At 38.8% G+C, this 27,054-nt stretch overlaps 1 protein-coding gene across 3 annotated transcripts in view; it reads right to left on the bottom strand.

Moving 5' to 3' along the window:
• Positions 1 to 27,054, bottom strand: part of STXBP5 (syntaxin binding protein 5) — a 321,945-nt gene that overhangs the window by 104,497 nt on the left and 190,394 nt on the right. For all 3 annotated transcript variants that reach the window (XM_018557367.1, XM_018557369.1, XM_018557370.1), the window contains exons 7-9: positions 25,038 to 25,121; positions 19,903 to 20,023; positions 3,515 to 3,593 (exon numbers count right to left, since the gene is read on the bottom strand). In XM_018557367.1, coding sequence (XP_018412869.1) covers positions 3,515 to 3,593; positions 19,903 to 20,023; positions 25,038 to 25,121 — 284 coding nt within the window. The remainder of the gene's footprint in view (positions 1 to 3,514; positions 3,594 to 19,902; positions 20,024 to 25,037; positions 25,122 to 27,054) is intronic.

Below are 27,054 nucleotides of genomic sequence, written 5' to 3'. Positions count from 1 at the left end.
TATATATATATATATATACACACAAACACGCATATACATAAGCACATACATATAATCATTCATAAGAAGATATATAAAATGAAATTGACCCGAGTCCACTAGAGCTTTCCTTTAAGTTACACACTGCGGCTATGAAAGGTATTAGTCAATGGGGGTTATGTGTGACACCCGTGAATACAGTATATGCAGTTATTTTCTATGAATAAACAAACAGAGCTGCCATACAGACTCTGCAGTGGTGAGTGCAGAAACACTGGCAACCATAGGAACACATTCCAGATGCATTTTCTGGAAACCTTGGTGGCACTTTGCAGAAAGTCTGACCATTACCAAGTAGGTGAAACAATGGGGGATCACCACACCAACAATTCTGGCTTAGCTGTTCCTGCATATTATAATTAAACATTTCAATATATTCACAATTATTTCACCAGTAATTTAAGGAAGTGAACTTGAAAAGATGAACCTGACAATATGAAAATATGTCAGATACTTGACTAGTTTGAGAAACACTGCTTAAAAAAGTATAGAGGATTATATCCGGATTAAACAGCAATAGTGCTGCAAAGAGATCAATATGTTTTAATTTCAAATGGCTGCTTTTAATTTTAAAAAAGAACTTTATACTCAACAAGCAGCTTTTATCTCTTTCAGATAGCTGCAACTATCTCATGAAGTTCTCTAGGTAATCCCACCTCAAAAATAAAACTGTTGACCTTTGAGAGCCTGAGTATGAAATGATTGTTGTGTATTTTGTCATGTAGGTCAGCATTATTGATAACTTCTAAAGTAGAACACATAACTTAAATGTATTCAGTGTGTATAGCCAAAACTTTTTTTTTTTTTCCAGTTTTGGATAAAGAAGACAATGGTTAACACTGCTCAGTTTTTTCTGTTGTTTTTTTTTCTGTGTTTGTCCTTTTGGGGAGATTTTTTTTAATTTCCTATTCCACAGACTGAACAAAGAGAGGCCATCTCTCCAAAGTGTGGACAATCCTCAGTTGTCTCTGTAAAAGGGTTCCCATTGGAAGACTCTCCCTTTGTCTGCTTTGTCACATTGAACTGTGCTGTTAGATTTTAAAATTACACTAAACTTAGGAGTTAATTCCTAAAAATGCATTTAAGTACCCAAACTATTAACAAAAATGCATCTTATTTGTGTATCACTCAGCTGAAGAGCCTCAAATCATCTCTGCATTCATGCTGACACTTCCTTCTGGAGGGTGGCTACTTTTGTTCCCCATGGTACCTGTGTGTATTGTAAAATAGCGACCACTCCGAGCTCACTCCTGTGATGGGCTACAATCTCACATTTAGCTTACTAATTTGTATTGAGATTGTAGTCCATCACAGTAGTGAGATTGGAGCGATGGCTATTTTACAATACACACAGGGACCATAGGGAACAAAAGTAGCCACCCTCCACAAGGAAGGACAGTGTAAGCACCAAGTCGGAGATGATTTGAGGATCTGCAGCCCAGTGATACACAAGTAAAATACATTTTTGTTAATAATTAGGGTAACTGAATGCATTTTTAAGATTTAACTCCTGAGTTTAGTGTTGCTAAGTATAGGTCCACTGAAAATTTGTGTTCTGCTGCAGCATAATATGGATTTCTTTCCTCATCCTGGGAATATACTGTGACATTAGCAGCCACAAAAAGTGTATCGAGTGTACCAATAAATGCTAGTATCTGCATTGTAGAAATGGTTGTCAAGTGATATCTGGTATCAGTTTCAATAGACAATTTAGTTGAAAGCAAAGCAGTAATGAAACTGGGAAGAAAGAATTTAAACAAACAAAAGTGTTTCATCGGGATTGGGAATTACAAAGAAATTACAGTGCTAGACGAAAATAGAATTTAACACACAAAAAAATACACAAAAAAGTAAATATAAGTAAACTTATAGCGGCTTTCAATCTTCACTATTATGCAATATACAGCATTCAGATAACTGTGTTTATAAATATATTAAGATAGGACACATAATGGTTATTACATTCAGCGTATGTTTTACACTTCCTAAGGCTTATTAGAGGTGCCAGTCTATAAGGCCTCATTTGCACTGGACACACACATGCGCTTAAATGGGCCGATCCTGGGAGGACGTGGCTGTACGCTGTCATCCGTGTGGTTACAGCTGTCCGCACCTGCATGCAGTTTGGGTGTGCGTGTGACAGCGTACATTACGGGTGTGCATGCCCCGTGTGAGTGAGGCCTAGACACATTCTCCTTGCCGGTCATTCTATATACATGTGCTGGTCCTATTTCATATGTTTTCATTTATATTGTTTTCCACATTTATATACAGACTAGGATTTCCATCAAAGTTGACCATGACGGGGTGGGGCAAACTGTGCATTTTTAAAATTATTTTTAATTGCTTTTTACACTTTTTTGTTTTTTAAATAAAAGTAAATTCATGGGAAGAAAAGGTAACCATTCAAAATTCTGGTGGCATTGTTATAGTTTGTCCCAACCTATCATAGTTACTGTTGCTGGACAGTTTGGTCAGCATGGAACTGTGGGGAAAATATAAAGACATGTGTATAAAAAAAAGTATTTATATAGTATATATCATCATTGCATTTATTGACTGTATTAACTGCATACAGTTATGAGAATACAATATATTTATTTCCTTTAAACTAACAGTGGACCCTTTCTGATCCTTGCACATATCTAAAAAAATGCCTTTGTTTAAAGACCAACTCCAGTTATATAAAAAAAAAGGAAAATAAAAATTATTTTGGCCAGCAAAGTATAAAAAACTTCCTGTTCCACTTGATGACCCCTTGTCCCACCTGGAGGCATGTTATCAGGCCAACTTGGACTCACAGGAAAATGAGGAGGAGAGTGATACCAGGTCATGATGTAGTGCTACTCTATGCGGCATTCAGGGCCCACTCATTGCCAGAGGAAGAAGAGGACCTATGACAATACAAAACTGGACCAATGACAGCTGGAAAAAAAAAGATAGGTATAAAAGGGAATAGGGAAGCTGGAGTTGACCTTAAATAGTTTGACTAGAATAAAATATAAATGACAACACACAAGAAAACCTATGTTGGCAAGAGCTGTATAATATACTGTATAAAATTATATAAAGCCAATAATTAAGGAGATTAAGGGGGGATATGATTTTCATGTACAAGATGTTCAATGGTGACAGCAACATTGGCAACAAACTGTTTGAGATTAACTCCATTACAAAGACTAGAGGCCACCACCTAAACTTGGTGGAGAAAAAATTCCAGCACAATGGGCGAAGAGGGTTCTTTACAGTAAGAGCGGTTAAGGTCTGGAACTCACTGCCATCGGCAGTGATTTCAGCCAAGAGTGTAGATTTGTTCAAGAAACGTTTGGACAATTTCTTGAGGGACCGTAATATCCAGGGATACCAGTATCCTTAAGAATGAGATGATGCGTGGACCTATATGGGTTGGACTTTATGGACGTATGTCTTTATTCAACCCCAAATACTATGTAATAATGAAATGAAGATCGCTTACCCATATCTTGTTGTTTTGAATTCCACTTTCAGGATAGGCTTGCATGGTTCTGGCTTCTTTCCATCTTTTATCTGTTTACCTAGGACAGAACATAACACTAATGTAAAATAGAAAATACATATATACATGGAACAACAAAACACAATAATCACAATTTCATAGAGATGAAGATCAAACACTGCCTTGCATGTAGCAATAATAAACACATATATATTGATGTAATTACATGTCAAACTGCTCCGGCTGAACACATCAATTTCACATCTTAAATGTAACAGTATTTGCCATCATATTGATATTTGTACACATATAGTGTATTACAAATATAATTTTACATAGGCTGCTTGTATTTGGCAATTGTGAAATAAATGGTAACACGTTCGCAGCTTCACTGAGTTGATGGGTTAGCCTTCACATAAAGACATATCATGAAATACATTTCATCAGTGAGCGCAGATCTGTTGTCTAATGCTTTGTTTCATCAAGCAACAGTGATTTAAGCACATTTTACAAACCAAATGTACATGTAAATAACCACACCAATCTCATCCTCCCAAGTATATGAAGGCAAACAAAATATGAGTCGGTGGTGTAATTAGTTTCGTCAAGCAAGGCAAAGATGAATACATTTTCCCCAGGTTTTTTTTCTTTTTGTAGAGAAAAGATAATTTTTTTTTTGATTTCAGCTTTTAAATACTGGGGATAGTTTGACAAATGAACGCCAACTGCATTTGGTTACACTGTGATGTCACATCCCTTTGTTTTTTTGATTATATAAATCCTATGGGGTGAGATCCGCTTTAGGTTTATGTGATTATGTTGTTTTTCGTGCCTCTTTTCTTCTTTTCTTACACTTTATCATTTATATTACTATTATTTCCTTAGTCCTGTTTCTTTGGTGTTTTCAATGTCCATCCTTTTAACATTTCATGTTATGAATTACACTATCTTATCCTCATATGACGTCCTTGTATGTTGGGTTCCAATATGGGAGCAAAAGCTTGTGTTTTATCAGAAAACCACTAGTAATGCATCCCACCCCCACAACGCCCATCCCTTCTCTTCCCATATCTTTCTTATATGTTCACCATGCTCCTCCCAATCTCTCTTTTGTATGTTCCCCATGCTCCTCCCAATCTCTCTTTTATATGTTCCCCATGCTCCTCCCAATCTCTCTTTTATATCTACTTTACTGTTCATACTCACTGTTCTTTATTTGCTCTTTCTCCATACCTCTATTTCTTTTTGAAGCCAAATGTTTTTTATTGTTAAAAACCTGATGACAACAACAATATTCTCATATTGGCTGCCATTTTATGTTCTCATCTCATATCTTACAGTTCAAGATGTTATTTACTATATTTCAATTTACTTGTTATTTTACGAGTTCTACCAATACCTGGCTTACACTATTATTGTGACTCTATGTGCCTATCCTAAATAAAGAATGTATTAAAAAAGCCTATGGGGTAATTACATGGTCACAACCCCGGTAGGTTTGCCGAGTCACAGTTTAAATCACTTCCTTTGCCAGCATTTGATCACATCTTAGCTTTAAGTGCTTACAGGCCAAATTATCATCCAGCCTAAGGCCAAGCACACACAGCCCAAAACTTGCAATCCAGGCACATTAAATGTGTTTAGCTAATAAACTCCAGCTCATGTCCAAAATAATTTATATGCTATTTTAGGAAGCATGGTGGCTTGTTCATGCCAATGAACTGTACCATCAACACAACGTTTTGAATGCTCAACGTGAAACTCGATTAATTGTAATATATTTTCTGTCTGTGACCTTCACTTTCATTTTAGTTCAATCTGAGTTTATTAAAGTTTAAAACGTAGCACAAAAAAGGTAAAGAAACGATTTCACCTTGACAAACAAACACGGGACATAGTACAAAAATTACACGTGAAAGGAAATAGCCTGTGGGCCAGTAGGCCTGTGGATATCATCAACAGGATAGTCATCAGTATCTGAGCTGTATTGTTTTATCAACATCAGTGGTAGTAAATGTAACACAATGCATAGTAAGAATACTGTAAGTTAGTACAGGCCCAGGGCCGTCTGTGGCGTCTCCTCCCAATACATCCCGATACGAGGCATGAGTACAGGGTAGGAGAGAAACCACTCCAGCATATACAGCATGTAGTTTAGGCAGTAACGCTCATCGGGTGGACAATCAGCATCATGTACACAAAGTGGGGGGGGGCGGAATGCCAGTGACAGGAGTCCATAGGGGAAGAAGAGAAGAAGAAGGGGGGAGGGGAGAAGCCCAGTTGAGCGTAGAGGAAAGGGGGGGTTGAGTAAGGGGACCAAAGTCTCCGACCCTCTGCCCGGCCATCTAACGACCTTGATGGGGAGGCACTTTAAGGAGAGAGGATTGCTGTGAATCCATCCGAGTTCCTAAACACAATCCTTCACTTCCATTTTATGTGCTGATGATGATGACTGTTGTCATTGGGATGGAATGTAAAGGAAAATCTCAAATTTTAGAGCTGTCATTTTGGTGAAGATTTTCTCCTGCTTCTGAGAAATTTTTTTTTTTATTACTTCCTGTTTTGTCTTTGCATCAGGAAAGAAGGTGCTATTCCCCCAATATGGACACAGACTACAATGCAAGACTACAATGCAAAAAAAAAGATGGGAGCATTGTTACTGTAATAGGTGGGCACACTTATTATGGAAGTTATTTGATTTTCTAAGGGATAATCAAGACTGCATTAGATGTAAAAGACTGACAGACTATTTACCTGTAACAGTAAATGGTTCGTGATTGCTTGCAACAAAATACGGTCATGGTTTGCTTGCATGCAATAAAAGATTGTCATAAGCCACTTGCATATAACAAATAATTGTAGACTGCTAGCATGTTAATACACACCACTGTTCTCCCACTGACAGAGAAGTTGTTATGTAGATGTCCCTGCCACACTAGTCAATACCTTGAATAGTTTCCCGATATAATCTTGCTAGGTGAAACAAAAACAAAAAATGGATAATATATCAAGAAATGTATTCAACAACATTGACCAGGTTACAACTTGTTATACAGTCATGGGCAAATATATTGGCACCCCTGCATTTCTGTCAGATAATGCACCATTTTGCGCAGAAAAATGTTGCAATTACAAAAGTTTAGGCATTCTCATGTTTATTTCTTTTGTTTGCATTGGTATGACAAAAAAGTGAAGAAAAAAAAAGCCAAAACTGACACATTCCATGCAAAACTCCAAAAATGGACTGGACAAAATTATTGGCACCTTCTCCAATTGCAAGAAATAAGTGCAGAAATAAGCGCTGGAGAGTACTGGACTGGCCAACAATGAGCCCAGATCCCATAGAGAACCTGTGGAGAGATCTCAAAACAGCAGTTGGGAAAAGGAACCATTCCAATCTGAGAGACCTGGAACAGTTGGCGAAGAGTGGTCCAAAATTCCTGTAGAGAGGTGTAAGAAACTCATTGATGGTTACAGGAAGCGACTGACTTCAGTTATTTTTTCCAAGCCTCACCAGTGAGACTAATCAAAGAAAAAAAAAAGGCTTCAATTAACTCAGGAACAAAAGAATTGGACTCTGGAGCAATAGAAAAGGTCAAGTGGTCTAATGAGTCCAGATTTACCCTGTTCCAGTGATGAGCGCATTAGGGTAAAAAGAGAGGTGGATGAAGTAATGCACCCATCATGCCTAGTGTCTACTGTACAAGCCTATGGGGGAGTGTTATGATCTGGGTTGATTCAGTTTGTCAGTTCAAAGTTCTGCAACGTTATGTCCCCAAAAATTAGGTCAGCTGCCTACCTGAATATACAGAATGACCAGGTTTTTCCATCTATGGATTTTTTCTTCCCTGATGGCACGGGCATATTCCAGGATGATGATGTCAATATTCACCTGGCTCAAATTGTGAATGAATGGTTCAGGGAGCTCAAGACATAATTTTTACAGACGGACCTAACCTCACTGAGAATCTTTGAGATGTGCTGCAGAAGACTTTATGCAGTGGTCCCGCTCTCCCATCATCACTATCAGATCTTAGTGAAAAATGAATGCAGCTCTATCTGCAGGCTCTCAACCATGGGAAACCTTAAGCATTGTGGTCTGGGAGATGCAGCTTGGCTGCTCTCTCTTCTAGCTGGTAAGATGTTTGTTTGCTGAAGAAAAGCCCTTTCATTTTGAACAACTGTTTATGGTGAACAAAAAGAACAATATTGGTTGAAAGTCACTAAAATTCTAGTAAAAATGTGGTGCTGCTCTCTTGTGGCATTCTCTTGCATGTTAAACATTGACAAATAAATTCAAATTTTACCAGAATTTCCAGAGCTTGAGAGGAGCTTATTGGAGGCTTTTAAGTCAGTCCTTGATTTTACTAGAAGAGTGGAGAGAACTGCACTGACTGTTAAGTTGAAGTCAGCAAGTAGTCAAATATGGTAACACATGCCAGAAGACTGGCTACAGGTGTGGCCTGGATGAAGACACATCAAAAAGAATGGACAATAGCTGTATGGGAATTAAGAAAGATGCACACAGCCCATATGGCTTGTATGAGCCACTTGTGAAATCATAAAAACAATAAGACCATTGAACCTGGACTTTAAAGCTCAGCTCCAGGCAGAAATGTAAAGGCAGTTATGTAAATTAGATATCTTCCCTTTCTGTAGTCCATTTTTCAATTGCTGCAGCAGTCGTAGAATAGCTCCCCCCTCATAGTCTCCATTATAGGGCACACAAATTTAGATTCCCATTTTATAAAATGGGTGGACAATATGCATATACCCTCTCCACCCCAGGGCCAGCCATTGTGTAAACACCTCTTAGTTGCATCCTACTTTGAGGAGCAACATAATTACATCACCCCTTCTTGTAATGGGAGGACCCAGTCTGCACAGACTCACGGTCTGTCAAGCCCATCCATGTTATTGGCAGGTTATGCTAATGCCAAGGATATGACGTTGGCACCTGCCTCATCCCTCTTCCCAATTGCTGGGGAAAACTGCATTTTTCAACCAACACTGAAGATGCCACAGACATTTCAATAGTATATTTGTCAAAATATATGTGATTTAAACAAAAACAAATAATTTGTATTCAGGAAGAGGGAAATAGTATCAATAGTGGAGTTCGCCTTTATTGTGTCAGGAATTGTTTACCCCTGACACCAAAGCACTAAAGAGAACAGATGACCTGATGAAAAGAAGGCATGAACTAGACACCCAATTGAACTATCATAGAGTGTTATATATATATTGTTTCAATATATATACTATTTATAAAGACAGCTGAAAAAGGATTATTTTAACATGATAATGTATGAAGAAATGGTATGATCATCCCTAGATAGGCATTGGTCACATCTGAGACAATAGGCTAGACTGTCTAGACTGCAATTCTAAAGCAGATTTGAATAATCATCCTAAAACTTAGAAGCCAATTAAAAAAACAAATGTGCAAGAGGGGCTTTAAAATACCCCAACCATATCTCCACGGTAACCAATAAGGATGACTTCAGGAAAAAACTTTACAAAATGTTACAAGTTGACTCAAAAGTTACAGCAAAACTTTAAATAAAGATAATGTAAAAAAGTAGGGAAAATAAAAAATTGACTCATGACTTATACACAACTCAAACTGACAGCATCAATGTTATTCCAGAGTTTATTAGCAAGTAAAGATTACAGAAGCTCTGGAAGTGACAAGTTAATGCATTTGTAAACTGTTACTCATCAACATGCCAAATGAATCAGTTTAGAAAGAAGCCATTTACACATCCAATGTGCAATTTTCCCTTCACTAAAAGTGACTCGGGATAATCCCAAGTGAATTGAATTTTCAGATTACCAAAACGAATTCCTGAATTTTATTCTGTGTAAATCACATTTCTGTGTAAACTTTTGACTTTGTAGTAAGGTCCGTGTCCCCTTTGCACTAAGAATTTTTCAGGGCAAGCTCTTGGGGGCCCACTCCCCTCTTTTCAGCATCAAATAAAAGCCTTTAAAACAGGTTTCCATATGTATCAATGCTTAAACAGAACTATGGCCTCCCATTAAAAAAAAGATGTGCTGCATGTAATAGCCTTTAAACAATACAAATGTTAATAAAGTAAAAAGAATTTAAAAATAATCTAGCCATCTAAGGTTCACAATTTGTTATATTATGTAATGGATTTGTAAGTATGGTGGAGTTTAGCATTCATCCATAAGATCCAGCAAACCATCCATCCACGAGATCCATCCATCCAATCTATTTATTTAGCAATCAATTTGCCTCAGTGCACCACATAGTTTACTTTTTTCTTTCTAAGTTTATTTGGTGTGTATAAATGTGCTGTGCTACAGTAAAAAATTATGCAGCCTGTGGTGTAAATAGGTTACAAAGAAAACAATTGTTTTGTATGTGCCCTAGCAGAGACTGGCGTAGTTCAGTTGCTGAAAAACACCAGTCAACACATACTGTATAGTGTGAATGGGCCCTGAGAGTTTTATGTACAAGGGCAAGCTGATGTGTCTTGTCAGACACTCAGTCTGCTGTTTGGTGCCTTCAGAACATAACATTGGGTCAATGTCACACACTGTACGAGTCTACACAATGAAATGCTATGTGATAGTTTAGATAACACATAATGCAGGTACTAAGTCCAACAGCAAAAACAGGTTTAAAAGGCACACACCAGTTAAAGTGTCTTTAGGGCTGTACAGAAAGGTGTACTGGAATCATCTAGTTGGCTTCCAATTGATATCCATCCTTCAGCCACATTCAGATATTAATTTGACTCGCGCACGAGAAGGGGGGAGGGGCAGGACGTCTTAAGACGCCCACCCGCTCTGAGCAGACTTCCGTCCGGCCGTTCACAAACGGCCATGGACGGAAGGTGGTTAACACCGCGGATGTCAACTGGTTAAAGGTTTTTTTTTCTAGAAGAGTAGAAAAGTGGTCTCTCTCTCTCCCTCCCTTCACTTTTTGTTATGTTGCAGCTTGATACTACAGTTGTTTCAAATCTTTTTTTTTATTATTAATAATCTACACTCACTACCCCATAATGACAAGGTGAAAACAGAATTTTAGAAAGGTCTGAATTTATTCAAAAGGAAAAACTGAAATAAATATCACATGTAATTAAGTATTCAGACCCTTTGCAACACCTGAAATTAATCCCATTTCTCTTGATCGTTGCCAAGTTGTTTCTACACCTTGTATGGAGTCCACCTGTGGTGAATTAAATTGATTGGACATGATTTTAAAAAGCACACACCTCTCTATAGAAGGCCTCACAGCTGACAAAGCATGCTGTATCAGAGCAAAAGTCATGAGGTGAAAGGAACTACCTGCAGAGCTCAGAGACAGCATTATTGCAAAGCACAGATCTGGGGAAGGCTACAAAAGAAGTTTAGCACAGCCAGGACTCTCCCAGGAGCTGGTCACCCAGCCAAACTGAACAATCGGGGGAGAAGGGCCTTAGTAAGAGAGGTGGTCAAGAACCCGATGGTCACTCTGACTGAACTCCAGAAATCCTGTGTGGAGATGGAACAAAGTTCCAGAAGGATAACCATCACTGCAGCCCTCCACCGATCTGCCCTTTATGGCAGAGTGGCTAGACAGAAGCCTCTCCTCCATGCAAAACACATGAAAGCCCACCTGGACTTTGCAAAAAAGCACCTGAAGGACTCTCAGACTGAGGAACAAGATTCTCTGCTCTGATGAAACCGAGATTGAACTGTTTGGCCTCAAACCCAAACTCATCGCCTGCCCAATACCATCTCAATAGTGAAGAATGGTGGTGGCAGCATCCTGCTGTGGGGGTGTTTTGCGGCAGCAGGGACTGGGAGACTGGGTTGAGTGCTCAGGACCACAGACTGCGCCGAAGGTTCACACTCCAACATGACAAAGATCCCAAGCACACACCCAAGACAACACAGGAGTTGCTTAGGGACAACTCAGAGAATTTCCTAGAGTGGCCCAGCCAGAGCCCTGGCTTGAACCCTTAGTATGCTTGAGAGGATTTGCAAAGAAGAATGGCACAAAATCCCCCAATCCAGGTGTGCAAAGCATGTCGCGTCCTACCGAAAAATACTTGAGGCTGTAATTGCTGCCAAAGGTGATTCAACAAAGTACTGAGTAAAGGGTCTGAATACTTAAGTACATGTGATATTTCAGTTTTTCCTTTTTTTTAAATTTCAAAAATTCCGTTTTCACTTTGTCATGTTGAAAACATGTTTCATGGAAATTGCGTGGAATATGTCAGATATGGCTCTTTTGTTTAAATTAATCACGGCTTGAACTATCTTGCTTTGCATGTAATGAGTCTATCTCATATATTAGTTTCACCTTTTAAGTTGCATTAGTGAAATAAATGAACTTTTGCACGATATTCTAATTATTCGAGTTTCACCTGTATATAACTGACTTTATATAAAATGACCAATGCTGCTAGACAGGTATTTTGTCTTTACTCTGATAATCTGTATGATTTGTATGATATTTTCAAATCTAAAATAAAACATATTTAAACTATAGATCTCCAGACAAGAAAACAATATGCAGTGATCTGTCAATTGACAATCTGTGCAGCATCCCTCCATGAGGCATGACATGATAATACTGTTTTCATATGACATTCCTGTTGTTGCCATGGGGACGCTTACGTATACCACCAATCTAATTGGAATCAGAAACAAGCCTTTAGTTTCTTCCAATGCCAGACGAAAATAGGATTCCAATAGTGAGACAAGTTATTTTCCAACCAAACACATGCATCATAAATCTAGCAAAATCATTTACGATAATTAAAATGCTTTACTATGCAAAGCACAAGTGCAAGTGCCGTGTAACACACAACTGATCAAATGTCATTATTCAAGTGATGATCTGAGATGACAGCACTTTATGCATCAGCACTGCCTTTACCACTGTTACTTATAAATTTCAAGTTAAGTACCCAGGGTTTAAGGTATAAAAATGTTTGTTTTGAAGTCCATTCATGAACAAAGAAATTCAGGAATTCTCAGTCAGGTTATGTGCTGCAGCCTACAGGAGGTGTGGACACCATCAAACAGAAATAAAATGTTGAGGACTAGCCTTGATATAACCCTGCCTCTAATAGTCTTGCCTTTTGTGAGTAAGCGGTACATAGGGCCAATAAACACAGAGGGGCAGGACCTGTGACCCTTAATGGACTTCATAAAAAGAAGATTTTGTGTGAAGTACAACAATTGTATTTGCTTGCAGTCACAGATGAAGAGGCCTACTTTTTAAAAAGTCCCTCCTAAAAGGATAACACAACAAATAGTGGCTTGGCAAAATAAAAATCCAAGATGGTTTCCTCCATTCCTTTTTGATAAAATGAATAAAAAAAAGGAGATATCTTATTGATAACCTCCTTTGGATGACACCTACCTCTAGATCCTCATTACACAATCCTATTACTAGAGATGCACCGATACTAGTATATTACGAGTACTCGCCCCAAATGATCCCAATACCGGAACTTCCGGTATCAGGAAACCGGGCAGCAAATCATACCGTAACATGCCGCCCGCCTTCCTGATTGATCAGGAAGCCGGCTCCATGTTCCCTTGTCATCAGGAAGCCGGGCAGTGAGTCATTACACTCTGTCTGGCTTCCTAAAAGGGACATCCAGGATTAGTATTCGGTATCGGTGAGAACCGGAAAAAAAATATTGTTACTTGTACTCGATACAAAAAAAAACAAAACGGTATTGGTGCATCCCTACCAATTACTGCACATTGCCTCAAGGTCTGGGATTCCCTTAAATATTCAAGTAACTTAATTTCACCCGATCTTCCCTTACTTTCTTTCTTGCATGAGCCAGCTTTTCCACCTGCTAAGGAATCCAGTTATCATCTTCCCTCCTCTGAACTCGTTCAGATACCCGCAAATCAAACATTTTATCTCCTCTTTAATAGTGATTTGCCCAAATGCTCAGATACTTACCTATGATATAGGAACTACCGGTATGAGGGATATTTCCCTCTGACCAGCAGTGCAGAGGGAGCATGGAGCTGGCTTCCTTTCCAATCAGGAAGCCGGGCAGTGGGTTATGACCCGCCTCCCTGATCGGCTAGGTAGCTGGCTTAACTTGTTGCTAGGCAGCCTGGCATGTCATGACTCGTGTCCCGGCTTCCTGATTGGTCAGGAAGCTATGTGGTCTAGCGACAAGTAAAGCCGGCTTACTAGCCAATCAGGAAGCCGAGAGGCGGATCATCACATGCCTTCCGGCTTCCTGGTCATTGCTTTTCGTGATCGCTCTGAATCGGGAACATATTTACATGTGGTGGAGCTGCCCCATAGTACGTATTTTTTGGTCCAAAATGTTCAAACTGTTATCTATATTTATGGGCATCCCTAGTTTTCCAACCCCCCAGATGGCACTCCTCAATTTAAAACCCCAGTATCTCTCCCCTCTTTACTTTCGACCCGTGCTACATGTCCTCACTGCTGCTGCAAAAAACAACTATTGCTAAAGCCTAGTTTTCTAGTGTGCTCCCTATAAAAGCATTGAAGATATACCCCCCACTGGATCTTCACAAAGGTGAAACGCACTGCAAAACTTTATGCTAAAATGTATCCGTTTGAAAAAATTTGGGATCCATGGATAAATCATTTTTTACCGCCGTCTTTTGACAGATGCTTTATAACCACAGTACCAACCAACAGTGGTTGCACTGTCACTGGATCTCACATCACAAAAGAAAAGAGGCAAATCCAACAAAGTGGCTCTATACCACATTATCGTTGTGACTAATCACAGCAAGTCATGCCACCTGTGCTGCCACCCGCCACAGGGAGTGCTGGACAAGAACCAGCTGGTGCCCCTCGCACAGGGGCCTTCTTGTTTTCTTACTCCGGTGCCCTGAGGTTTCTAGTTAGGCCTATGCGCAGCACCGTTCTGTTTACTATGCCTTCAGCATCGCATAGTATTGCACCGCCCCTGCCATACGCTGTGTAGTGAGCAAAACTGCATGGCAGGGGCGTTGGACCATCAGAAAATGTTTTCCCATAGTCCAATCATAATTAAAGACGGCCCTGCACATATATTTATGTAATTTTTGTAATAGGCAAATATCGGTCTTGTCTGCAATTCTGAACTTTTTGAGTGAAGAATACATTTTGGCGCAAGTAGCAAGGTTTATCTTTATGCAGAAAACATGGTATTACTCCGATTAGATTTCTACTGTATTATGCTTTCCTTTTGAACAAACTTACAATACAATTTGTTCTTTTGTATATAACTCTACCGTTTCTATTCCTCTAACATAACTTCTATTAGAGGGGAAGAGACACTATCCTGCTGCTTTTATGTAATATATTTAATTAAATTTTAATGTGCTCCTGCTGTACTTGTCAATAACATCTGTACCTTTTCATCATCTTCTTGATCACACCAGTTTCTTTTCAACTCCTAGACAACATGCTCTGAGCTGCTTGCCTCTTCCTGCAGCATGACTGGAGAGCAAGACAGCTAGTCCTTCAATAAATTATAACTTACACAGCTGAGCACTGCAGCAGCCTTTTCAGTTTGACCTTGCACATGCATTAGGCAAATACTGAACTGTTGTGTTTGTATTCAGCTAGGTGCATTCGCTTTCAAATAAACAAAACGTGTACTTGAGGAGCAGTGAAAACACACACGCAAAAAAAGAAAACTGAGCAGCTTGTTTTTCCAGCCAGTATTTGTTTATTTTTTTAAAGCCCATATGCAGTCTCAGGTTAAACAATTTAGGCAGATTTAAAGCAAACATTAAAGTAGCATTAAGGTCTGGGCATTTTTTACCTTAATGCATTCTCTGCATTAGGGTAAAAACGGCCTAGCACCTTTTTTCTATTCCATTCCCTCCCCCCCCCCCAGTCTCCTACACACTTACCTGTCAGCTGCGCTCATCCCCGCCGCAGGTCCGAAGAGATCCTCTGTTCCCCGAACTTCCGGGTTACTGATGGCAGAGGAGCCATAGGCATCTTCTGCCATCAATCAAAGAGGGAAGGGGCGTGGCCTGCCACAGGGCTGTGTGTGTCTATGGACGCACACAGCCACTGCGGAAACGAGCGCACATGGGTGCCTCAATTAGAACGATAGTGGCACCGTGCATAGGGACCATGGGGAACATAAGTAGCCACTCTCCAGAAGGAAGTACAGTGCCAGGTGAAATTCAGAGATGATTTGAGGATATACATGTATATATATATACACACACACATATATATATGTGTGTGTGTGTTCCTTGCAGTATAAATTACTTTTACTTGGGTTAGGGTTTCTTAGCTTCTTAAGGGTTAAGCATTCTACTTGCTTCTCCTTCTTTGTAATGTTAGGAGGGGCTGTGAGGGTGAGGGTTTTCTCCATTGTATGTTAATTAAGTTAATGAGAGAAACACAATTCTCAAATCTCAGTCCTAGGTGTTTCTATAAGGACAGATCACTGTGAAGGTGCTCAGAAAAACCTGGAATCAGCCATGTTGCCTGCTACAAAAACAACTTAAAACTCAAAAAGGTAAGACATTTTTTTAATATTATATTTCAGTATTCTGTGTAAACAGGAACACACAATGAACATAGAGGTGTTTTCTCAAATTTGACTGCAAAAGTGAAAATACACTTTAAGAACTCAGAAAAACATGCATTTGAATGTGTCTTAATTTTCTTGCTGTTTAATTGAGCTGCTGTTCCGGCCTAAAACTGATGTTCTCTGCAACAGACTGAAGAACTGAGTAAACACAGTGGTCTATCTCTAGCGGTCTAAAGCTGGTCACACTAGTAGATTTCCAAACAAACCTTTGTATGAAAGATCTTTCTTTACCACTTGATATTGCCATCAGACACTTGACGAATATCGATTGAAATTTCATTTGAATCTAACATTTAATGTTGGAGTGAATGGAATCTCCCATCCGAAAACCACATACATTGTTAGAAATTAAATTGAGAAAAATGTTCCATCCTGCACCGTTAAGTTTTTTTTTTACTGCGGTTAAAACTGATCATCGTTTTGACCGCCATCAACTAATAGAAAGTTGAAAGAAATTTATTTTGAAAATCTAAGCAGTGTATGGCCAGCTTTATACACTCCTTGCCTAATCAAAAGAACAGCCCCATGACAAGCAGGGGGTGTAAGAACACTGCTAACTCCAAGTGCACCAGTCTTTATCATCAGCCTGCTAAAGGCGACAGGAAATTTGGGCTATCATAGGATCTCAATTAAACAGAGAGAAGAAATAAGGCCCCTTTATGTATTTTGATACAAGGATTGCTGAGAAGCTTTGTTCCCGGAGTGTGGGAGCAAGAAGAAATATTAATTGGGAGACTGCATTTGTGGACACACTATTGTGCTTGTGGCTACTGTGAAAACCACTTGGCCTTCACCTGCCTTGTTTATGTATATTTATTGCAACTTATATAAAGGTTGAGGTTGTACAGACTTATATACGGGGAAGTTCATTACCGAATAAATCTATTATTGGAGACTGTGATCTATATGCAATTTATATCCTCAACTGCAGACATATGATGGTCATAACTCAGAATATGCAATAAGACCTATATATGGCCTGTATCCAAGATAAAAGCAAGAAACACCAATCATGCATGCTGCGTCCTGTGGGCAGAATTGAATGCACTGTTTCCATGTTTGACTACAGTGCAATTATAGTCTTCGCCAATGGGAGGAGCTTGTGAATACAACTCTAATCAACTTTGCACCCCTGAAGCTAAATATCCATACAGAGATATTAAAACAATGGCTGGATTGGCAATGATCGTATGCTTTAGGCCCTTGGTTCTCAACAGGAGGGTCGTGACCCAAAAGTGGGTCGTAACCCCATGTTCAGTGGGTCACCACGTGCCTTCCTCAGCCTCCCCCTTTTGCAGCACTGCCAGTTCTTGAGCCATACAGCCATTCAAAATATGCAGCCCGATGCCGAGTGTCAGCTTGAGGTGGGATGGGCTGGGGCTATTGCCGTGAGGGAGCTCCATCCATACGTACAGCCCCCTCACTTGTCCTGTATCGGTGCCTGGACCAGAGTGATGTAACATTCTGGCTCCTGGCACCTCTACATGGCACACAAAGGAAGCTGTACAAGCAATGCACATATAACTGGAGCTCCATCAAAGTTCAGAAGCCCACACTGGACCCCAGGCTGAGGATCCACTCCAGTTCTGGTAAGGTATAGAGACTGGCACCCCACATGCACCTCCCACCCACAGTTCGATCGCCCGCACCGGAACACACTGTACTGAAATGCTGTGCATTCCGCCGCCGACTTGGGTCGCGACTTAATGACTAAGGGCAAATGTGGGTCCTGAGGTTACACAGGTTGAGAACCACTAAAGCAGGCCATACCATACACCTTGCAGCCAAGAACTCTTGGTTGATGAAACAAGAATATCCTGAACTATAGCTTTTGTTTTCCCCTGAGATAAGATGGTGCTCAGATACCTCCTACTACATTTTCCATAGGCCAACATATGCTTGTCCACTCAAGCAAACACACATACTTGGACCACAGAATTTCATAATAAAAAATTGTGTACAGCTGGCTGACATTTAAAATGGTCATACACCTTCAGATTTTTTTCATTCAGTCTGTGGGGCTAAAGAGCGTGGATGGGATAATCTCCCCTGGCATATATTGCATTCTGACATCTGGCACCCGCAGCTGTCAAAATGCCCAAACAGTGACTGCAACTGCAGTGGCTGCAGTCATTGTTCAGCCAACAATGTCCTCTTGACTTTTGCAGATCCAAGTGGTGCCAGCAGGGTCTCCCACAGACTGAATTTCTGCTGATTCAGTAGAAAATAGCTGACATTTGATCTGTGTGTGCCCAGATTTAGTGTCTATAGCAACCTAAGACCCAGCCTAATAAAACATTAATCTGCTGAACTTGTCTTCCTGTTAACCTTGCCATCCAAAATCTTTTGGAACAAAGGCAGAGACATTGTAAGCTGTATGGCTATAAGAACACAGGTTCTTAAATAAAAAACAAAAAAAACAAAAAACAACTTAGACGGAAGGCTTCTTTCATAGGACCAATTACAAACAAACACAGTAACAAATTATATACAAACAAATTCACAAATAGATTTTTATTTTTTTTAGTTTGCAATTTTCACCATGCCAAAGAATAAAAGCATTTTTCCATGCTCAATATAAACTTTCTGTGTACACAACTTTGATGGACTGAGTAAATGTGCTTCAATCCTGCTTATAACACCTGACCCTCCGACAGGATACCTTCAACAATTCCAGCATGCGACTAATATCGGATAAGCCGATGACATCTAACAACCACATGATTCTGGCATCTGGTTCAGGCAACAGAAGGGGTCACTCACAATTAGCCCCTAGGTTATACAAATCATGGGGTTTACATAGAATGGTTTAAAGATGTATAGGTATCTTAAAGTGACACTAAACTCAGGATTGAAATCTTAAAAATGCATAAAATGTACCTAAACTATTAACAATCCTGGACCTTATTTGTCTATCACTCGGCTGTAGATCCTCAAATCATCTCTAAATTGGTTCTGGCACTGTCCTTCCTTCTGGAGGGTGGCTACTTTTGTTCTCCATGGTCCCTGTGTGTGTTGCAAAGTAGCCACCACTGCAAGCTCACTCCCCTGAGTACAAGTTCACGTTTAGTTTACTAATTTTTATTGAGATTGTAGTCCATCACAGAAGTGAGCTTGGAGCGGTGGCTACTTAGACTACAGTATGAATTCAAGGATGATTTGAGAATCTACAGCTGAGTGATACACAAATAAGATAAATTGTTAAGAGTTAAGGTACTTGAATGCATTTTTAGTTTTAACTCCAGAGTTTAGTGTAATTTTAACTTCATCCAGCACATGCTTTTTAAGGAAGCCTTTCTAGAGCTGGCTGCAAGAGCTGTATTAGATTATACACACAAATGTGAAAAATACATCACTTAAAGCTCAAGTTTAATCTCACTGGTAGTAACATAACTTACTACCAGTGAGGTGTGTCCCCTGTCCTGGTGGCTGCTGATCCTTGTAGAATACCTCCCGCGAGTGCAGTAGGAAAAGAAAGAACATACAAATGCAACACCCTCACTGAATAGGTGTTCTTATATGTATTTTAAGCACCAGAGATTGTTGATCCAGGGAATATCCGACTGCCTTATGAGATCAGGAAGGAATTTGTTTCCCAAGTTGGAGCAAATTGAACTGTGCCTAATAGGGTTTTTCTTTTTTTTTGCTTTCCTCTGGATCAACAATGGGTAACTGTGGGCATAGCGTTCTGTTCGAGGTTTTTCTTATCTCTAAAGGTTGAACTCGATGGACTTGTGTCTTTTTTCAACCTGATTAACTATGCAATTATGAACAGCATAAGACTAAAAGATGCAACTCATAAACATCACTTACCATGTGGTACAATTGTCTGTATAGGCTTGGCAGATCGTACATTCCATATTGTCAAGGTGCCATCTGAATGACTACAGATGAACTGCTTTCCTTCATGGTGCCAAGCAACAGAATGGATTGCCTATTCAAGGGTCAATAAAAAGAATTGATGGTGAGTGTACCAATACGTGCATTAAGCAAGACACACTTATATCTCACAGAGCGATAGAACAGAAATAGGATACCTCATATTGCTTGACATTGTAAAACCAAAATCTTTATCATTAATACTGTATTTTATCTTCATCATAAAAAAGATGTGCAAAATATTCTGCATTAAAAAAACTGACACAAAAGCATGTAAGCACGTACTTAATGAATGAACTACAATCTAAACAAAAACTTTTCTATACTATTTAATGGTAGAGTCATTTAGATAACTACATTTAACTTATTAATTCATTTCAGTCATTGTACTGATGTACAGATTATTTGATCTCTTTAACACCCAAATGAATCTATATACTAAATAAGAATAATGGTGTGGCCAGGTCCTACTTTTTTATTCTTTACTGGTCTATGACTGTAAGAGCCATGTGGCCCTAATAAATAGTAACAGTTTTCATTTTTTTTTTTCCTGAAATCACATCAGTAATTTCATAGATATAAACTGCCACATCATGCATTCTAGGAACTGATTGTAGCACACAGTACATTAGGTCCATCTACTTGCTAAAGCAGAAAGGTCAAGTGGTTGTACCTTGACCTACACAACTGCACAAACAATGAACAATTATAATATACCAGGATAGGTAGAGTAGTCAGCCAGAAGCTGAGAGGGTATTGTGAGTGATCTAGGGCTAGTGATCTAGGGCTCAAGGGCTGTATCAGTAAAGTGACCCTAGAAATTATTTTAAAATCTCAGCAGCTATGAAAAGCATTCTCATTTTCTGGGAAAATGGATGAGCTTGTATCTTATGAACTCAAGTAAGATGATAGGGGCCACCAGTAATAAGTGGTAAGCAACATTTCTATTTATTCTGCACTGGGTCACTTGGTAACCAATGTTATTACAGAAAACTGTGAAATGTTATTATATTTATATATTATATATATTTCTGCTGTTCCTCCCTTTTCAAAATTAAATTACAGGAGTGCAGAAAGCACATACTGCTTCATGAGAAAAATTCCCCTTAAAAGTAGATTTTTAGAACTGAATATTTAACACTGCTCCAAGGTTCTATCTAAACTCAAAGTTATAATTATTAGATTTAACATGGGAGACCACCTGAACTCTGAAATGGTGGTACAGCCAAATAATACAATGATTGTTAGTGGAAAACATTACATTTAATGGTCAGATTTTAGATCATAAAGCACTGCCAGTCCCAGTGAGATAGCAGTCCCACTATATTTTATAAAGGGATAGTGAATGTCTTTTCAAAAAATCTTTTTTTCTTAAACAACTTACATCAAAACACATTTTGGAGTTGCTGTGCTCAATGGTGAACAACAGTCACATAAAACATAAATGTACCCCAACTTCTTTCAGTGCATGCAAAATCAAACGTGTGCAAAATAGATATATTCAAACACGGCATTACATAAAGGGCACAAATCAATTTTTTCCCATCTGTTAATACCCCCTCATCTTCTTTGATGATAACCAGATGCGGTATACATATGATATGATTATCATTTCATTATCAATTATAGTGAACCTTATTGTCCAAAGAATAACAGACAAAAAACATTACTACTGGATGTAGAAACCTAAAGTGAATTTATCTGTCACAGAATAGCAAAAATAGAACCATATTGACAGTTACATTGCTATAAACATTCACAATTTCCATTGCTGAGGAAGCATTTCATTCTTCCAGACCCATAACATAAAAATGCAAAGTTTCAATACTTTGTAATCCAGATATTTCTATTATGTTATTAGTAGCTGCGAGTAAACCAAGTGGGATTAAACCATCTGTGGAATTTGTAGTAATGGTTTCAGATGGAGGCTAAAAAATAAAATTAGGAAAAGTTAGTCAGTGGGGAGTGGGCTAATGACAGATGTACATGGAGTCGCCTCACATGACCTTTCAGTGCTGTTAGTTAACAGACGGAGCATTAGCTGCCAGATGTTAATCCCCCAATTGGCATTTTCTGCTTAAAGGGGTTATCTTCTAAGCATTAAGTATTTCGAGATAAGACTGAATACACTGCATGATAGCTAAGAATTCCAGCACATGCTGGTCCACAATACTAATTCTTAGAAGTATTAAACTAAAATCTGGTCAGATATTGGAACTCCATGCACATTTTATATGCTGACTTTTTTTTTTTGCTTATTCACTTGTGTGATGTATTGTAGAAACATTTTAGTTTACAATGCAGCCATGCTGTGCCACATCAAACACACTGAGGGGTACAAATCCATTTATAATTTTGCAGACAATATACTGAAAAAAAGGGATGATAGAGGGGATAGCCAATGTTCTCGTTTTGTCTGACCATGAAAGCATTATATTGAAACAAATCGGTATTTTGACTCCACTAGATACAGTAAACGGTTTACTTGCTAGAAGGCTCCACAAGTGTTAGTTTCGTTGACAAATTATTTGGTTTTTTTTTTCATCATCTGCATGTTTTTTAGTGACGAAAATGAACCAAAAACTAAGTAATAGACAAGTTAATAGGATAAAAACGATGACAAAAATTCAGTGAATTTTCGATGAATGAAAACAACATGAAAATGGGAGGGACTTTTCAACTTTGGGTTCCGTGAGCTCTTCCTGCAGTAGTGAGACATGCACAACTGAATAACCACCTACTGATCTACCCAGCGGGACACTAGCTAGCAAACACAATGCATCTCACTGTAAGTTACAGGTCTATTTTTAGTGGGATATTTACCTGTTTTGTCAATGCTGAGAGAAAGAGAGGAGTTGATAAAGAGTAGTGATTGTTATAGTTCCATGCACTAATGGCATTTTAGCCTGTGACCTTTTTCTTTAAAGGTATTCGAGAATTAGAATAGTCAGTTGATTCTTCCTATAGATATAAGCATAACCCACGACTATGGGTTTTCTTATACCTATGTTAGCTGCAGAACGTTTTGTTGTGTTGTTACTTGATATTTGTAGTCATTATTAACAGAGAACGGTTAAAGTTTTATATTCAGGTAATATGTGCAGTGGTATTACAGTCAATAGTTTACTTTTTTTATATATATTTTAAAGTTGCACATCTGTTTGTGAAAAAGTAATATTCTTGTTTGTTTATGAAATAGGGTTTTATTTAATTTTAAGGTAAAGATGTTCTATATCACAACAGCTAAATCTGTGCCTGTATTGCATGTTCAAAAATTAATACCATAAGCAATAACAGGTTAATAGAGGTTTACTCCAGGAACATATGAGTTTGGAAATTCTAGAGAATTGCTTAAATAATGCATTACACTTTAAATAAACCCATAAGATTGTAGTCGACTTAATCTACTGGAGATTTAGTCTTACCGGTAACGGTAATCTACTGGAAAGTCTTACCGGTAACGGTATTTCTAAGAATCTTCCAGGGCAGCAACCTAAGTAGGCTTGCTGTCCTGGAAGATTGTTAGAAATCTACTGTTAGTCTTACCGGTGACAGTATTTCTAAGAATCTTCCAGGACAGCAAGCCTAATTCGGGTTGCTGTCCTGGAAGATGATTGGAGAAATGTACGGTTAGTCTTACCGTTAACGGTATTTCTAAGAATCGTCCAGGACAGCAGGCTTACTTAGGTTGCTGTCCTGGAAGATGATTGGAGAAATAGCATTTTAGTCAAAAGACTAAAATGAAGACTAAAATGAAATTTGCTGTCAAAATTAACACTGGTATTTACCTTTATCACAACCCCCGTCCCCCCTATTTGCCACTGTAGTGTCTGAAATATTCCTGTGCAAGGTTTGAATATCATATACCCTAAATATGCTTAAGGCTAGACATAACACCCCTACCCTCATATTCCTTTCCCATTCTCCTAAAATGTGTTTTAATGCAATTTGCAAAATATATTTCCTCTCACTCCCGGTTCTGTATGTTGTAAGTTATGGGGTATTTGCATGACTTGAACTATGCCTGCAAGATATGTTTGTGGTGTATGTGGGTGTATACTAATGTGGTGGCAGGTATGCCTTTGCCTGATATAAGATACCTCAGTGTTATGCTAACTAGGGTTTACTGTGATGAACGTCCTGACCAGTAGGCTAATAAGACTGTATCAGGGTTGTTGAGCATAGGTTGACTGTACACTATGGAAACAGCTGTACAGGGTTTTCTTCAAAAGAAACCTGTCTAGTTAACTGCCAGAACTGATTTTTTTTTTTTTTTTTTTTAAGTACTGTAACATCAAAGGGATCATCAGATCAGCCAATCAGAAATCCCTCAAGTGTTAATGGCTGTTTATGAAGGGAAGAGATTAGAGGAAGACCCCAGGTATATAGTCATGAAAACTATGAAAGGAATTCTTAGGGCTTTTATTATTACATTATTTGTATATACTCTGTTGGACTTATCTGTTTCTGGGATCCGATAATCACATCCTTGACTTGTGGACTAAATGATATTTAAAATACTCCACAAATCACACATGTTATCACAACACTGTTGACTGCAGTCACTAGCAAAGAAAGTAAGGTACATTTTCCCTAACTGAGAAAAGGACAGCAATGTAAACCCTCCTACTTTTTTTAAAAAATGTAATAGCTCTAAGCACTTATATAGATTGTATGGCCATTTAAAGAAAAATGTTAGGAAGCCATCTTTATTTGCTTTAGAATGTGGAAGAGCATGCTCCTTAGCACTTGATGTACTCGAAAAAGACCTTTTAAATATAGCTACAGATTTCAGATAAGTTGCCTCATAAAACAGCCCCCTTCTTATCCTTACAGTGCAGTTTTTAAAATGCTTCTCTTTACTCTTTTGTGACTATCTGCCACTGTTTACAGGCAGTTGGGTCAGCAATTATGATCAAAACACAGCAAAGAGATGGCTTTGTTAAAGGTAATACAATCTGTAGCTGGACAAGCTAGTAAACACAGGTTAGCATCTACAATACTAACAGCATGTGACACACTTCTGCTGCTTGTGATTGTGGCAAAAGTAAAATATTGCTTTTACATACCTCATCATATGTGTATCTGTAGTCCGCCCTTTTAGACTTGAGATCCCATAACACTACTGTGCCTGACTCATAACCAATCAGTAGCTGAAAGTCAATAAGATATTAAATTAGACCAAAGATATCAATTAAATAAACATTATAAATATTTTCCAGTGTGTATGTATATATATATATATACATACACACACAAATCTTCAGCTTGCATATTTTGTTTTAAATATTTCTTTACGATACAGCATGCAGATCAAGAGTATAACGTTTATTAAAGTATGGGTCGCGACCAAATCTGGATCATGGACCCTTCTGCCGTGGGCCACTGCTCCTGTCAGAACAAGGGGAGAAGTGACATTGTACAAACAATGCAACAACATGTACAGCCTTATGCTGGCCATACACCTATTCATTCTTTTTCGTTCAACCCGCGGGCTGAACAAAAAAAATTGGCCCAATTTCTCCAACAGAAATAGTGTGTTGATCGAGGAATCCCGATGTGTACATTGTATACTAAGAGGTGCCTCCGGCACCTGTCAGAGTACACGATCGTAGCAGGCAGCTCATTGGCTACCGTCTCTGCTCTATCAAAAATATTCCAGCCGACTCCTGCAATCAGCTGAACGAGGAATGCCGGCTGAAAGGTAGACAGCCCCACAAACACACTGCAAATGTCGTACGGTACATTAAACACCGGCCGAAATTTGACCAGTGTATGGGCACCTTTATGCACCTTGTAGAGCTAATCTAAAGCAGCTGATGTGATTAGTGGTGTAATGGGCAAAGAGCTGTGGTGCAGAGGTGATTTGTGGATTAGTGCATGAGTGATCACTGTTGGAGATGAAGTGCAGAGTACGCAGAGGTTAGCAGTCATGGAACAGGGGTTCAGGGTCTGTAGAGGTAAGCACTGTTGAAATAGGGGAGCTGTGGGTGTAGAGATAAGCAGTAGTGGAAGGAGGTGCAGAAGTGAAACATTTTTGACAAGGGGAGGTCAGCGGTGGATGCAAAGGTAAGCAGTGGATGAGGTGCGCGAGAAGTGCAATGCAGAAGTGAGCGGTGTACAAGGGATGCAGAGGTGAATGGTGGATGGTCTCCCTAAACAGGTACTTTCAAGTCATGCTCCATTAATAACTGCCAAGTTTGCCAGTGGGCTTATTTTAGCTCTCATATGAACTTTCAAGCCCTCAAATGGCTGGTGTCATAGCTGATCACATGCGCAGCACTATGGCAACTGCAATACAAATAGAGACTAAGGGTGGTTCCTTCCTTGGATGTTAAGGATATGATGTGTAGTTCTGCTTTAAAGCATATTTTGCAGCTACAAGGCCTACAGTGTTTGTGTGCAGTGTATACAGTTCTCAGGAGCTGTATTTAACCTTGACCTTTTGAACCATACCCACTGTAATCATGCTGCAATTTTTGTACCACATATAGCTGAATTAGTGCCATAGTTTTAAAGCAGTGAATGTGACATTCAAACATTCACTGCCATTTAAAACACAACACTAGGAAGACACACATGCAGAAAATGCGTGATGGATGTTATATTCACGTATTTATAAATATACAATGGTCTGATTGTGTAAACCCCTAGCTGGCTTTAAATGTATGTAGCCACAAATTATGATTGACAAGGGCAAGACTAATGTAAATGTAAAATACAACACCAAAAACAATAATTGAACAGTAAAGCAGCTTTACTAAAACATAAAATAAAAAATTACATTTTCATGTACATACATAAAAGAATTGTTAATGGTCATTATAATACAACATTAGTTCTCTAATGGGGAATAGTCTTTAGGAAGCAGTCTTACAGTCAGATGCTTTTTAGCTCATGGTCAAATATGCACAATCATATCAGTGTACAGCAGATGTTCAAATTACACTGTGAAAGGCTTTAATTTGTACATAGTGAAGAGAAAGCAGTGCTTGTATTGTCATTCATAAGAGACGTCATCACTGAGGAATATGGATGATTTAATTTTGCCAAATAACTGAATTCAAATGCACAAGAGATGTAAAA

This window comes from Nanorana parkeri, unplaced genomic scaffold, assembly GCF_000935625.1.
Source record: "Nanorana parkeri isolate BGI_ZX_2015 unplaced genomic scaffold, ASM93562v1 scaffold281, whole genome shotgun sequence".
Taxonomy (NCBI): domain Eukaryota; kingdom Metazoa; phylum Chordata; class Amphibia; order Anura; family Dicroglossidae; genus Nanorana; species Nanorana parkeri.
The sequence above is the reverse complement of the archived record's forward strand: the minus strand, read 5'-3'. Positions and strand labels throughout refer to the sequence as shown.